The sequence below is a fragment of the Coffea eugenioides genome, chromosome 4, assembly GCF_003713205.1.
Source record: "Coffea eugenioides isolate CCC68of chromosome 4, Ceug_1.0, whole genome shotgun sequence".
NCBI classification, from domain to species: Eukaryota; Viridiplantae; Streptophyta; class Magnoliopsida; order Gentianales; family Rubiaceae; genus Coffea; species Coffea eugenioides.
This window is the reverse complement of record NC_040038.1, coordinates 17350755-17365191: the sequence shown is the minus strand read 5'-3', so window position 1 is coordinate 17365191 and position 14437 is coordinate 17350755. Positions and strand designations below refer to the sequence as shown.

Here is a 14437-nt window from a genome sequence, read left to right as displayed (position 1 = left end):
TTTTTTTTCTATTTTTTTTTATTTTTTCCTATTTTTTTTTTTTTTTTTTTTTTTTTTTTTTTTTTTTTTTTTTTTCATCTCTTTCTCTCTCTCTTTTTTCTTTTTTTTTTCTTTTTTTTTAAAGAAGCAAATTGCCCCTGTATGGGGTTAGTGATCTTAAGGGACAGCCAAGCGAAAAGGAAACTGGTTATGAAAAGTCAAAAGGAAAGAAGAAAAGTTAGGGGTAGAATATCGGAATGAAAAAAAAATGAGAGGAAGTATGTCTGAAATCCGTCTCTTGCAGTATTTTTAAAGATTTTTTTTTTTTTTTTTTTAATCAAATGAAAAACTTTTTGCACATGTCCGCATTGATTGGTTGGGGAAAAACTTGACCGTCCATTTCCATAAGAATAAGCGCTCCTCCGGATAGCACTTTCTTAACAATGAATGGTCCTTGCCAATTGGGAGCAAACTTCCCTTTAGCCTCATCTTGCATTGGAAGAATCCGTTTCAAAACCTTATCTCCAACTTCAAATAAGCGGGGCTTGACTTTTTTGTTGTAAGCCCGAGCCATTCGTTGCTGATAACATTGTCCATGACACATGGCATTCAATCTCTTTTCATCAATCAGAGACAACTGCTCTTGACGTTCTTTGATCCATTCAGCTTCTTCTATCTGAGCTTCCATCAGGATGCGTAAGGAAGGAATTTCAACTTCTGCAGGCAGGACTGCTTCCATTCCATACATAAGAGAGTAAGGAGTTGCACCAGTAGAAGTTCTGATGGTAGTTCTGTATGCCATTAGTGCATAAGGCAGCTTCTCATGCCAATCCCGGTGTGCTTCAGTCATCTTACGTATAATCTTTTTCAAATTTTTATTTGCAGCTTCAACGGCTCCATTCATCTGAGGCCTATAAATAGCAGAATTTTGATGTCTGATCTTGAACTGTTCACATAATCCATCCACCATATCATTGTTGAGGTTTTTGGCATTATCAGTGATCAGCGTCTCTGGTACCCCAAAACGACAGATGATATTATTTCTCAAGAAATCCGACACCACTTTCTTAGTCACATGCTTATAGGACGCGGCCTCAACCCATTTGGTGAAATATTCAATCGCCACTAAAATGAATCGATGCCCATTTGAAGCAGGAGGATCAATAGTTCCGATCACATCCATTCCCCAGATCGAACATGGCCATGGAGCTGTCATACTATGCAATTCTGTAGGAGGAGCACGTATAACATCGCCATGCATTTGACACTTAACACACTTTCTAACAAAATCTACACAGTCGTGCTCCATGGTAAGCCAAAAATACCCTGTTCTCATGATCTTCTTAGCCAGTAGATGCCCATTCATGTGTGGCCCACAAACCCCACTATGCACTTCTTTTATCATATAATCGGCTTCCTCTTCATTGATGCATCTCAGAAGGCCCAAATCAGATGTTTTCTTGTATAGCACTTCTCCATTCAAGAAGAATCTTGATGACATTCTGCGTAAGAAATTTTTTGCAACAGAATCAGTATCAGGAGGGTAGGATCCAGTTTTCATGAATTCCTTAATATCCTTGTACCAGGAGCGACCACCCGTGACCCTTTCTGTAACCAGACAATGCGCTGGCCTATTCTGAAGTTGGATCTGTATAGGTTCAATCACCAGCTCATCTGGATGTTGGATCATCGAAGACAGAGTAGCTAAAGCATCAGCAAAGGCGTTACGAGTGCGGGGAATATGTCTGAGTTCCAAATTCCTGAATTTGCTGGCCAAACTAAGCAAGTTACAATGATACAACATAATTTTTGAATCCCGAGTTACCCACTGTTTAAGCGTCTGGTGCACAAGTAAATCAGAATCACTGAATGCTATCAGATCCTTGATCTCCATGTCCAATGCCATTTTCAATCCAAAAATACAAGCTTCATACTCAGCCATGTTGTTAGTGCAGGAAAACCGTAATTTGGCTGTAGCAGGATAGTGTTTCCCTTCAGGCGACACTAAAACTGCTCCAATTCCAGCTCCGAAAGAATTTGACGCACCGTCGAAAAATAACCTCCATCCAGGATACTGCTCACTCATGTCCTCAACTGCTCCAACGAACAGGATTTCTTCATCAGGAAAGTAGGTATGCAATGGCTGATAATCATCATCTCTTGGATTTTCTGCCAAATGATCTGCTATAACTTGTCCCTTGACTGCCTTTTGTGTTGTGAAGACAATATCGAACTCGGAAAGGATCATTTGCCACTTAGCCATACGTCCCGTGGGCATCGACTTTTCCAACAGGTATTTTAGAGGATCAGAACGCGAAATCAGGTAAGTGGTATAACCGAGCAAATAATGTCTCAACTTCTGAGCTGCCCATGCTAAAGCACAACAACTTCTCTCAAGGAAAGAATAGTTGGCCTCATATGCTGTAAATTTCTTGCTCAGATAGTAGATGGCTTGCTCCTTTCTCCCAGACTCGTCATGCTGTCCCAGAACGCATCCGACAGCCTCATCAAGAACAGACAAATACATAATCAAAGGTCTCCCTGGCTGAGGTGGCACTAAGACCGGAGGATTTGACAAATAATTCTTGATCTTATCAAAAGCCTGCTGACAATCTTCATTCCAATCCATTGGCGCATTCTTTTTCAACAATTTGAACAAAGGCTCACAGGTAGAGGTTAACTGTGCAATGAATCGGCCAATGAAATTGATCTTTCCAAGAAAACTTTTCACATCTTTTTGACTTTTTGGAATGGGCATATCTCGAATTGCTTTTATTTTCGCAGGATCTATCTCTATGCCCTTTTTGCTGACGATAAAACCCAATAACTTACCAGCCGGAGCTCCAAAAGCACATTTCGCAGGGTTCAACTTCAAATTATACTTTCTCAATCTTTCAAACAGCTTCTTTAAGTCAACCAAATGGTGCTCAACCTTCTTGGATTTAATTATGATATCATCCACATAGACCTCCATCTCTTTGTGAATCATGTCATGAAACAGGGTAGTCATGGTCCTCTGATAAGTGGCTCCAGCATTCTTCAACCCGAAAGGCATCACTCTATAACAAAAGGTTCCCCATGGGGTGATAAAAGAGGTTTTCTCTCTGTCTTCTTCTGCCATTAAAATTTGATGATACCCAGCAAAACAATCACCAAAAGATTCAATTTCGTGTCCGGCAGTATTGTCCAAAAGAATATGAATGTTTGGCAAAGGAAAATCGTCTTTCGGACTAGCCTTATTCAGATCTCTGTAATCAACACATACTCGCACCTCCCCAGATTTCTTAGGCACTGGCACAGGATTCGACAGCCAGATGGGATAATGAGACACCATGATTATCTTAGCATTGAGCTGTTTCTCAATTTGTTCCTTTATTTTGAGACTCATTTCTGGTTTGAATTTACGTGGCTTCTGCTTTACAGGTAAAAAATTCGGATCGGTTGGCAACCTGTGAACCACTATGTCTGTAGAGATCCCTGGCATATCATCGTATGACCATGCGAACACATCTTGAAAAAACATTAAAAATTCAATCATTTCCTCCTTTTGTTTCCTATTCAAATGAATGCTGACTTTAACTTCTTTAACCTCCGTCTTAGTGCCAATATTGATGATTTCTGTTTCTTCTAAGTTGGGTTTGGGTTTCTCTTCATACTGTTTTAAATCCCTTGAAATAGACTCAAATTCTTCCTCAGTATCGCTCTCGCTTTGAATTTCAGATTGCATGATTTCAAGTTCATGAGAGATATCGAGATTGCAGCCATCGAATTCCAAAATGGTGACATCCAAAGGGTCAAAGGATTTTATTTGTGGCCATCTGAAAATAGAATAGAACATAAGTAATAAACAAATAGCAAATACTGGAGAAGTCTTTCATTTCATTAAATTCAAAATGCATCGAGACTTCACAAAAAGATAAATATACATACATGATTGCCATTTAAAGACATATTTAACCCTAAACCTTTATTTTCATTTCAGCAATTTTCTTGAACAAAGCAAGTTATATTATCTGAAACAAGAATAAAGGTTTAAAAGATGAAAGCAATTTCTTTTAACAAAAGATCCAGACTACTGTCCTATCTGGATATGATCTATGTCGCGCCCCACTTTTCGATCGTCGAAAATGTATGATGTGTGAAGTGTGGTGTGTGAACGTGTGCAAAGTAAAAGTAAAGGCCACGGGACTTTGGAAAGCGACGATTTGGCCAAAAAATAGTTTTAAAAAGGGTTTTGAAATGAAAAGTTTGGAGTCGCCACTTGGTAATGGTTTAGGGTGTACCAAGCCACCCAAAAATGAGTTTTGAAGTCAAGTAGTAATAAACCCTTTTTAAAACGACTCCTAGTCTACGTAAACCAAAGAAAAAGGTTCGGGAGTCACGTTTGACAAAGGGGAAGGCAAGGATAGAATCCAAGGCACCCCTTTGACCTAGCCAAGGCTAGTTGCGTTGATTTAATCAAAGATTTTCTTGTTTCAACCAAAGAATTTATTACATTTGAGTGCCCTACATGAATGCAAACCCTAGACCTAGGGGAATTGGGGGAAATTTCCCTTCAAAGGTTGAGTGGTGCCAATCACATTAATTGTGAAGCCCAATATCAATCCTTTGAAGAAGTCACGAATAAAGCAAGTGGGATGCAAATGAATGGAATGCATGCGTGCAATGTGAGGACATGAGTTTGAAAAAGTAATAAAAGAAAATAAATATGTAAATGAAAGTGTGCACGTGAGTGGGCAATGTACGGTATGTGAAATGATAATATGAAGTGCATGTGTGCAAGTAATGATAAAAGTGTTCGTGTGCAAGTGAAGAAACTCAAGGGTGCACATGTGCAAAAATGGGAGGAAAAGTGTTCATGTGCAAGTGAAAGGATAAAAAGGTGTACGTGTGCAAATGAGAGGAAAAGTGAAAGTGTAATGATGGAGTGGACTTAGAATGCATGAGCCTAGGGAATTCATGCATATTGGGACGGGGAGACCTAAATCGTGACTCAATTTGCCCTTTTATAGATAGGATATAAGCGTGCTAAGGCTTTAGAAAAAGCCACACTCGTCTATATCCCATATTTAAGGGGACCCTCAAGCAAATGGACCCTACAACTATCATGATAGGCAAAAATCCTAAGAATGAAGGGAAAGGGGGTTCGAGGAGCATGCCAAGTGATAAAACTAAGAAAAATGCATGATATGTGGTGAACAAGCAAAATGATATGCTAATGAGGGGAAATCCCTAAGGGTCTAGCGTTGGACTAGCCCATTCTATGAATTCCGACTAGCATTGGACTAGCGGAAACGTACATTCATCCATTCCATTCATTCCTGGCTATGAAAGCAAGTAGACATGCCAAAACACTCGTAAACACATAGCACGTAACACTTAGCATGCTCGGCTAGATGCAAGAGCCTAATAAAGCAATTAAACATGTAGCAACAAAAACAAGCAACCAAGGGAAAGGGGAAGTGGACCAGATGCTCTCCGAGCACTATCTATTACAAGCCAAGAGGTGTACACATACCCCATAAAAGCATAAAAGGGGAAAGGGAAATGGACAAGATGCTCTCCGAGCCCTATCTATTACAAGCCAAGAGGTGTACACATACCCCATAAAACTTAAATGAAAGTAAAAGTAAGTAAATGCATGCAAGGAGGTAAGGAAAGCGAAGTAGACAGGCATATTCACATAACACGTAGGAGCACATAGGGTCAAATGAAGTGCAAATATAAGGGATAGAGTGTACCTCCCTTGAATTGACGCCCCAATGAAATGAAATTATTTATTTATCCTCCAAAATAAAAGAAATGGTCAAGGTACCAATTTATTTGGAAAATTAAAGAAAATAGGCAAACACAAGCTCACTTGGCCATAAAGCCCCTAAAATCATGTATTAAATGCAATTGAGACAAAGCATAGTAATTAATTAAAACAAACAAGCAACGAAGTTGTAAAATTAAAATTGTCAAGGACCAAATTGAGGAAATCAGTCAATTGATTGGGCCATGGTAGGACAAGGGAAAACTTGGGGGGTCAAAGGGCAAATTTCAGAAAATATTTTCATGCAAAACATGCAGCTACGTATGACTTGAACTTCTGCAACAAAAAAATGAAACAAGCTTCCTTTTGTATCCAAGCTTGCTGCAACTTTCATTTTTACAAATACATATCAACCTCAACATCAATTTTGATCAAAAACCTTTCAATCAAACACCCAAAAACTAATCTAAGCATCATAGCTCACAATTTCAACATTCAAACCAACTCAAACATAGAAGAAAATTCATGCCAAATGCTGGAAAATTCAATGCAAAAGGTTCGGCAATCCTGATTTGCTCCTTTTCAGCAAGCATTCGACCATAGCTCAAGTGTTGTTGTCTTCCCTTAACTATCCCAAACGAAAATGTTATGAGCCCAAAATCAAATAAGAACAACAACCCAAAAATGCAGCAGGCAAGCGTGCAACGTAGAAAGAAATCATGCAAATGCTAACAAAACTTCATGCGAGATGGAAGAAGATTGCTGCAATTCAGAAACCTCGGCAACGGGTGAAGCCTTTTGAGTAACCCAACTAGTTGTGACTTTCATCTCCAAATGCAGACTTCAGACCCAAAAGGATGGCTTTGTTCAAAAACAGAAAAAGCTAACCAAAATCATGGCATGGAACTAACATAAGGTCCGAAATTTTGACAGCAAACCAGCATAACAAAAAAAACTGATGCAAATTTCTTGGCAACTTTCATGCAAAAATGGTTCGGCTACTTACTGTCTATATGGCTAACAAACATGCAATCACAGCTCAAATAGACCCAAACACCCAAGACCAATCTAAGCATCATAACACACCATTTCATTATTCACACAAACAGCTTTTTCTACTTCAGCAGAGGAAAAACAGCAGAGGTAAAGAAATGAATGCAGCAGCTTTTTCTACTTCAGCCTAGACATGCTTGTGTATGAAAACTCAAACAGACTCTGCGCATTTAACAATCCCAAACCGAATGTTATTCGCACACAACAACAAGCCATCGCCTAATCTACTTGCTTTACAATGCAACAAAAGAAACAACCAAGCAACAGGAGCCTGCGAAGTAACGAAGCAAATTTTCTGCTGCAAGCGAAAGATGATCGTGCGAAGCAATGGGAATGAATGCTTAGTGACTTGTCCACCCCAAACCTCAATGCTATAGCTTCCTACCCAGATTGCTAATCACTACCCAAACGCACAGGCTTATCCCCCGGAAATTCTAATAAGGGAATGGAACACAAAAATGCAGCAAAGCAACATGAACAATTGCAGCAACTTCATTCGCTTCCCTCTTGGTTTCGCGAGTGACCATAAACTAATGGCTTTTGTTCAGGAATTCTCAATCAAACAAATTTAAAACACAACTACCAAAGTTGTACTAACAAACAATGCATTCTGCCAACAGACCAACGCATTCAGACGATCCAGAAAATAATCATGCTAATCAACAAGACATCCACGTCTAGTTTTTTAGAAGAAGCAAACGAGAGTGGGGTTTAAAGCTACCTCCTTTGCTGCCTTTTTGGAAACGAATCACCGTGGGGCTGCTGGGATTAGCAAGATTCAACGAACTCAGGTCACAAGATTGCGAAGCTCGAAGCTTTGGCTCTGAAGTCTGTCTTCTTCCTTGCTGTCGGCTGCTCTCTGGAACGAACAAGTCTGTCTTCTTCCTTGCTTGACCAAGGAATGGAACGTGTGATGACCAAGAAAAGGCTCAAATGATTCTTTTGGATGCTCGAAGGAAAAGTCAGTCGATGATGAATGGAAGCCCAGTCGATTCCCTCCTGCAACTTCCAGCCGAGGATTCTTCTTGCTTTCTCTATCGCTTTCCTTTTGTCCTCACAAACTCTCTTGCTCAGAATTTTCAGTTCAGCCCCCACTCTCTCTTGCTCTCCAGATTTTTCTTCTCTTCACCCTCAGGTTTCTTGCCCAGATTTCTTTCCTAGTTTGCTGCCGTCAGCTTGCTCTCCCAAGAACTCTCCTTGCTCTCACTCTCTCAACCTCCTTTCTAAAACCCTCGCTTGGTTTCCTTCTTTTTCTGATGCCCGTCACTCTTTCCGTCTAAATCCCCCCTTTTCGGCTATCAACCTCTCTTGGCTTTTATATGGAACATCAACCCTAAACTCTCCCGGTCATCTCTCCTAAATTGCAGCTAAGGAGCTGCCCTGAGTCCTTCTTTGCAAGCTGCGATAAAACGCAGCTTGCATGCCGCATTGCAAATTTTTTTTTTTTTTTTTTTTTTTTTTTTTAAACAACTTAACAAAATATAGATAACTAATTAATAAAAAAAAAACTAATGAAGAAAAAATTAAATACAATGAGCGGAAATAGACATAAAAGGATAAAAATGAAATGCTAATTTTCTTTTCTTTTTTCTCTCCTCTTTTCCCCTTTTTTTTCTCTTTTTTAAAAAATTTAGCAAAAATGATAATAAAATTAAGTAAAAACCAACAATTTAATTAACATCAGATAAAAATAAATAAATAAACTAGAAATAATAAACAGCAAAGTTGCAATTTTTATCATTTTTCTTTCTTTCCTTTTTTTTCATTTTTCTATTTTTCTTTTAAGAAAGCATTGAATAAAAACAAAAATGACTAAAACATATTTTTGATGTTTTCCTTTTCTTTCTAAAACTCTATAAACTTAGAAAACTAAAAACTAAAATCTAAAACTTAAAAGTGATTAAAACCTGAAATGACAAAATAAAAATGAATAGACAAACTAAAAGGGCAAAATGAATAAAACTAAAATAAAATAACAACTAAAAATGCAAAACACACAACAATGAACTAAATGCAAGCGATCTAAAATAAAAATCATGAAGTAGATGCCACATACAAATTATTCAAAATTTGGTGTCTACAATCTAGACAAAAGACAATCCCCTTAAATTTACCGAAATTCCCTTCGAGAGGGAAGATAATCAGCAGTCCAATTCTGGATAGCTCCTTCGGTAATTGGCAAAAATTCTGCATTTTCTGATGGCTCCTCCCCACAAGTGGCCCCGACAAATAACTGAGACAGGTCCACTTCAATCTCCTCCACAGGATTCTTCGTTTCTGGCATAATTACCTCTGACGGACGAGGAAAAGTGTGATATAGCGGTGGGATATTTAAGGCAGTTTGCTTGCCCTTCTTTTCAGCTTGTCTTCGAGCTTGCATTTCCCTCCTATCCTTAACAGTTGGATGAAATCCCAGTCCAAATGTATCTTTCTGCGTCAGGATCTCTATTGGCTCCAAAATTCCTTGTAATTCCCGCCCAAGACCTTTTCCTATTTCATATCCGCCTCGGATCATCTCCCTAGCCATCATAATACTGGCCTCTGGCAAATCTGATTGAGTCAGCGATTTATTCTTGGATGCCCATCCCACAGAGACGATGTCAGCAACGTGATGAGATGAAGTTGGAGTGCTTTTTCTGTTCTCATCATTGAATTTTGCATCAACGATCATGGTGCAGTCATCCTCAGCAAACACAGTAATGAGCTGATCATTCACAATAAACCTCAACATTTGATGCAAAGAAGATGGCACTGAATTGGAAGTATGTATCCAAGGTCTTCCAAGCAAAATGTTGTAAACACTGGAGAAGTCCATGACCTGGCAAGTAATTTGGAATTGAGCAGGGCCTATCCCCAATACCAGATCTGTTTCACCCATAGATTCCCTCCTTGAACCATCAAATCCTCGAATCACAGTTGCAGATGGACGGAGTTTAATATCAAGAAATCCAAGCTTGGTGAGAGTGTTCCATGGACAGATATTCAACGCTGACCCATTATCCACTAAAACCCTCGGCAACAGCTTTCCATTGCAACGGACCGATATATACAAAGCTCTGTTATGCCCGATCCCTTCTGCAGTCAGATCATCATCGGAGAAGGTAATATGATTAGCAGCAAGTACATTCCCCACAATGTTAGAAAATTTATCCACCGGAATATCTTTAGGGACTTGAGCTTCGTTCAGAATTTTGAGCAATGCTTCTCTGTGCAGCTCGGAAGTCAAGAGAAGATTCAGAAAAGAAATCTGAGCAGGCATCCTATCCAACTGCTCCACTATTTTGTACTCACTTCTTTTCAGCATTTTCAGAAAATCTACAGCTTCATTTTCAGACACACGAGGCTTGGGTGTCGGAGATTTAACTTTGGCCCTGGATTGAACATCAATATCGGAGTTTCCCACAATTTTCCCAGATCTAATAATAGTAGATATATCTTCCTTCAAACAATCTTTACCCCCAATTAACAGACTGGACTCCTCGTAGTTCCATGGTACCTCTTGCAAGTTATTGACAGGCATTTGCTCTGGAAATTCGAGAATGGCAGGCTCTGATATATCCCATTCAAAAGATGAAAGATCCAAAATAAAAGGAACCTCGGAATTGTCAACTTCGGAAGGCCCTCCTTCTACCATAAACGGCTCCTCTTTTTCAAACACAAAAGATTTTAACTTTTCTTCAGCACTATCCTTAGTTATGGACTCTTCAACAGACAGTAGTTTCCTCATCTCCGCATGGTCAGTCTCCATCACGCCAAATACTTCAGTTTCATCTACAATGTACTGACTGGGGTCGACAAAATCTTCATCAGCGATGATAACCCCCACAGTGCTCCCATGCTCAGGTAGAGGATTCTTACTAACATTCGGTCCATGCTCTCCCTTTCTTCTGAGAAGGATGTCTCCAGAGTCAATCATGTCCTGAATCTTATGTTTTAAAGCCCAACAATTGCCAGTGGTATGACCTGGACTTCCAGAATGATAAGCACAGATTGCATGCGGATCATAACCGGCAGGGGGACCTCTGGGATAGATTTTGGGAGGAACAGTGCCAATTTTTCCAGCTGCTTTTAATTGCTCATACAACTGATCAATAGGTCGGCCCAAGTTGGTGAAGGTTCGAAATTGCTTCTGAGTTTGAATTTCACTGGTTTGCAAAGGATTTTGAGAAGGGTTATTGTTTTGCAGGGTTAGTCTGGAATGGTAAATGGGACGAGAGTGATTTTGAAAGACAGGTTGTGGAGTTGGAGGTAAGGGCGAGATATTCAAATGATTTGGTCGGGAATGATGGAATTGGGTAGTAGTGTGGTAGACTGGTTGAGGATTGGTGTAATACGGGTAAGGGAAAGAATAGGTGGGATGGTTTCTGGGTCTGAAAGACGGGCCTTGATCCCATATAAAAGCAGTATCACCTTCTTTCTTCTTGAATGGGGGCTTTTTCCCATTGTTGTTTTGATTTTGTAGAGCATCCAATTGCAACTTCAATGCAGACACATTAACAATCTTCCCTGCTTTGACAAATTCATCATACTCCTCCAATTTGTTAATGATAGCAGCAAATGGACTTCCAGTCATGCGGAAGATCTCTTCAAAATAAGGTGGATCGTGGGCCTTGATGAAAGTGCGAACAATCTCCTCCTCAATCATAGGAGGCTCCACTTTGGCAGCTAACTTTCTCCACCGTTTTGCGTACGTCTTGTGATCCTCTGACGGCTTTCTTTTCGTACCCTCCAGTGTGGTTCGTGTTGGTGCCAACTCACAGTTAAATTCATACTGCTTCACAAAAGCAGTTGATAGATCCAACCAGGTTTTGACTTCTCCAGACTTCAAATTTGAATACCAATCTAGAGCATCTCCCTCCAAACTTTCCGGAAATAGACGCATAGGCAAATTCTCATCATCCACAGGTTTACCTAACTTGTTGGCAAACATCTTGAGGTGCGTCTTAGGATTCCCAGTTCCATCATACTTGCTGAATTTAGGGGTTTTGAATCCCAACGGTAGCTGAATATCTGGGAAAAGACACAATTCATCGTAGTCCAAACCACCATGCCTGCTCAATCCTTGATTCTTTTTCATAAAGTCATCGAATCGGTCCAACCTTCTTAACAGATCTTTATCAATGGGTGTAGATTGTTCTTCTATCACCGCTTTCCCTTGAGATGCAGTATCCAGTACAAAAGGCTCTGCAGTATGGTGGTGGGGTCCCTGATGGTTGGGGGGAGCGTTCAGATTGGTTTGTGGATGGGTTTGAGGGATTTGGCTACTGGTTGGGTTCACCAATACATAATTCGGATGCATATAGGAAAAGTCTGAATTTAGTCGGGTAAAGGTATTTTCAAGAGGGTTAGCGAAAGGAGGAAAGAAAGGTGTTTGGGTATTGGATGTGTGGGGTGGTTGGTAGTCTTGTGCAGGTGGGTGATTATCGATAGGTTCTTGGTCGTTTGGGACACCACCACCATTGTTGCTAGCGACCAGCTGATCAATTACACGCCTTTGTGCGGCCATTTCAGCACTTAACTCATTGAACTTGCCAAGTACCTCACTTAACTGAGCTCCCAATGCTGTGAAGTCCGGTGATGTAACCATAGCAGATCCTTCCGAAGCTTCAGGCATTGAACTCATGTTTACAGACTGTCTCAAGGCTCTACTTCGGGACCTGGTGATGATGGGGCTTCTTTGAGTAGCAATTGTGAAAAATACCTGATAGTGGAGAAAAGAAACTGATTTAGGAGTGGATTTTCTGTCAAATTGCTGTAATTTATTCAAGAAAAAGAAAAAAGGGAAAAAAAAACATGAGTTAGTAGATATCTAAATAATTCGGATGCATGTCCTATGGGGGGAGCCCTTTTTGTGCCAAGGGTCGGCCTAATATGATGCAACACCTTCGGGGTAAAATCCCAATTTCAAACCTGTAAGTGAATGTAGAAATTCTCATTAACCACTGACAAGTTCAATCATTTTGTACAGCTTCATTGATGGTTCGACTGACCATTTTTACAAAATCCTCATGCCTTGCTAAACTAGTACGTTGAGACTCCCTAGAACTTCCTATACTAAGCTTCCGAATTCCTTCTCGAATTTTGTCAAATGCATCCAGGGCTCTCTCCAACTTTTCAGTTTTTCTTGTCTCCCACTTTAATTGTGCTCGGGCGTCTTCCAGGGCATGGTCGGCCACTATGAGTTGCAATTGATAATCCTCGAGTTCTTTCTTCAACTTGTCTATCTGCTCTTCAGGGCTGACAGGAGCGGACTGTGACTTCTTTCGTGCTTGTTCGACTGTCAGTTTGATCCACTCATTATACTCTGAAATGACCTTAGGTTCCAATTTGTTGACTTGATCCAAGTGCAAACTCTCTAAACTAAGAAGATTTCCCCAAGCTTCCAATACCATGCTCCGACTTTCAGCAACTGTGTTGAGTCTGATATTTTCAATCCCTTGTATCATCGGAATTCTTTGCGGATATCCAAATTGCCTCATGACTCGTTGCGGAACATATGCGACCAATCCATTGGTGCCTGCTAGGGGGATAAAACTGTGTTGGGTAGTCGTGAAAACCGGATCCCTAACTTTTGTCCAATCCAAAACCCATTGTATTTTCTCAGGTGCCAAGTTATCGAACTCTTGAATAAACTGAGTCGGAGATGCAATTCGATAATACTTTTTGACCCTTTCTCGGTGTGATTCGATCCAATTCTCTGCGGGGAGACAAGATCCCAAAGGATTGAGCGTTCTCTTCGCTAGATGCTCCATTGCCCACATTTGGAGTATCAAATTTGACCCATAAAAGAAACCTCTTTTCTTTTGACATTCAGTAGCGGCCGTGAAGATGTCGGCAATGATTACAGGCACCAAGGTAGGGGTCATTCCATTAATCCCTGAAAATAGGCTCTGAACCATGTTAATAGTGAAAAATGTGATCTTTCCATGCTTTTGCGGGAACAACAACAGATTGATCAAAGCTAATCCAAACGCTTGCACTCGCTTCTCTACCCATTGCTCCTTACTTATAAAAAAATCGGTTCGGTACTGTTCATAGGACCCTCTTTCTCCAAATCGTTCATACAGAAACTCTAACGGGCACGATCTCGCATCCGGATGTTGGTTCATACTAGCCTGCCTTAATCCCAAAAACCTATAAAACTGTTCCCTTGTTCCATTAGTTGGATATATCATAGGATAACCTTTCCCAGGTATCTGCAATAATCCTTCTATTTCTTCTAAAGTTGGTGTTAATTCACATTCACCGAATCGAAAAATAGAACCTTCTGAATCCCAGTACCCAAGTAGAGCTTGAATGATTGCAACATTTGGGGTTATGCTTAGAAGACTCGGTAAATGTCCCACATATTTGAACAGTCTTTTCACCTCATGTGTCATATTATTTTTCCAGTCTGTTAGTTCCCGAGGTATCTGGTTCAGCATTCTGTACGGAGCCATCTGAGGAGGAATTTCACTCTTAGTACCTTACCTCGGGATTTTACCCCTTAGGCAATACAAAATCATAAACATGCAAGTCTCATTGGATTACATATCCGAGACAAAAGGTGACTTATTCCTACCGTAGGATTCCCTATGCGGCATTCCCTCTATGGTTAATGCATGATGACAATTTATTAAAGCATATTAAATATACAATGAAATAATTGAA

The 14437-nt window shown here is 40.1% G+C and overlaps 2 protein-coding genes across 2 annotated transcripts; both read right to left on the bottom strand.

Annotated features, from left to right (window-relative positions):
• Positions 1-316: 316 nt before the first annotated feature.
• On the bottom strand, positions 317-12410 carry LOC113769160. Its single transcript, XM_027313632.1, has 5 exons — positions 8902-12410; positions 2026-3797; positions 1305-1950; positions 842-1196; positions 317-733 (listed from the first exon to the last, which is right to left on the bottom strand). The coding sequence occupies exons 1-5, from the start codon at positions 12408-12410 to the stop codon at positions 317-319; spliced, it is 6699 nt and encodes a 2232-aa protein (XP_027169433.1).
• Positions 12411-12738: 328 nt separating this feature from the next.
• Positions 12739-14226, bottom strand: LOC113769159. Its single transcript, XM_027313631.1, has one exon. The coding sequence runs from the start codon at positions 14224-14226 to the stop codon at positions 12739-12741; it is 1488 nt and encodes a 495-aa protein (XP_027169432.1).
• Between the last annotated feature and the right edge of the window lie 211 nt (positions 14227-14437).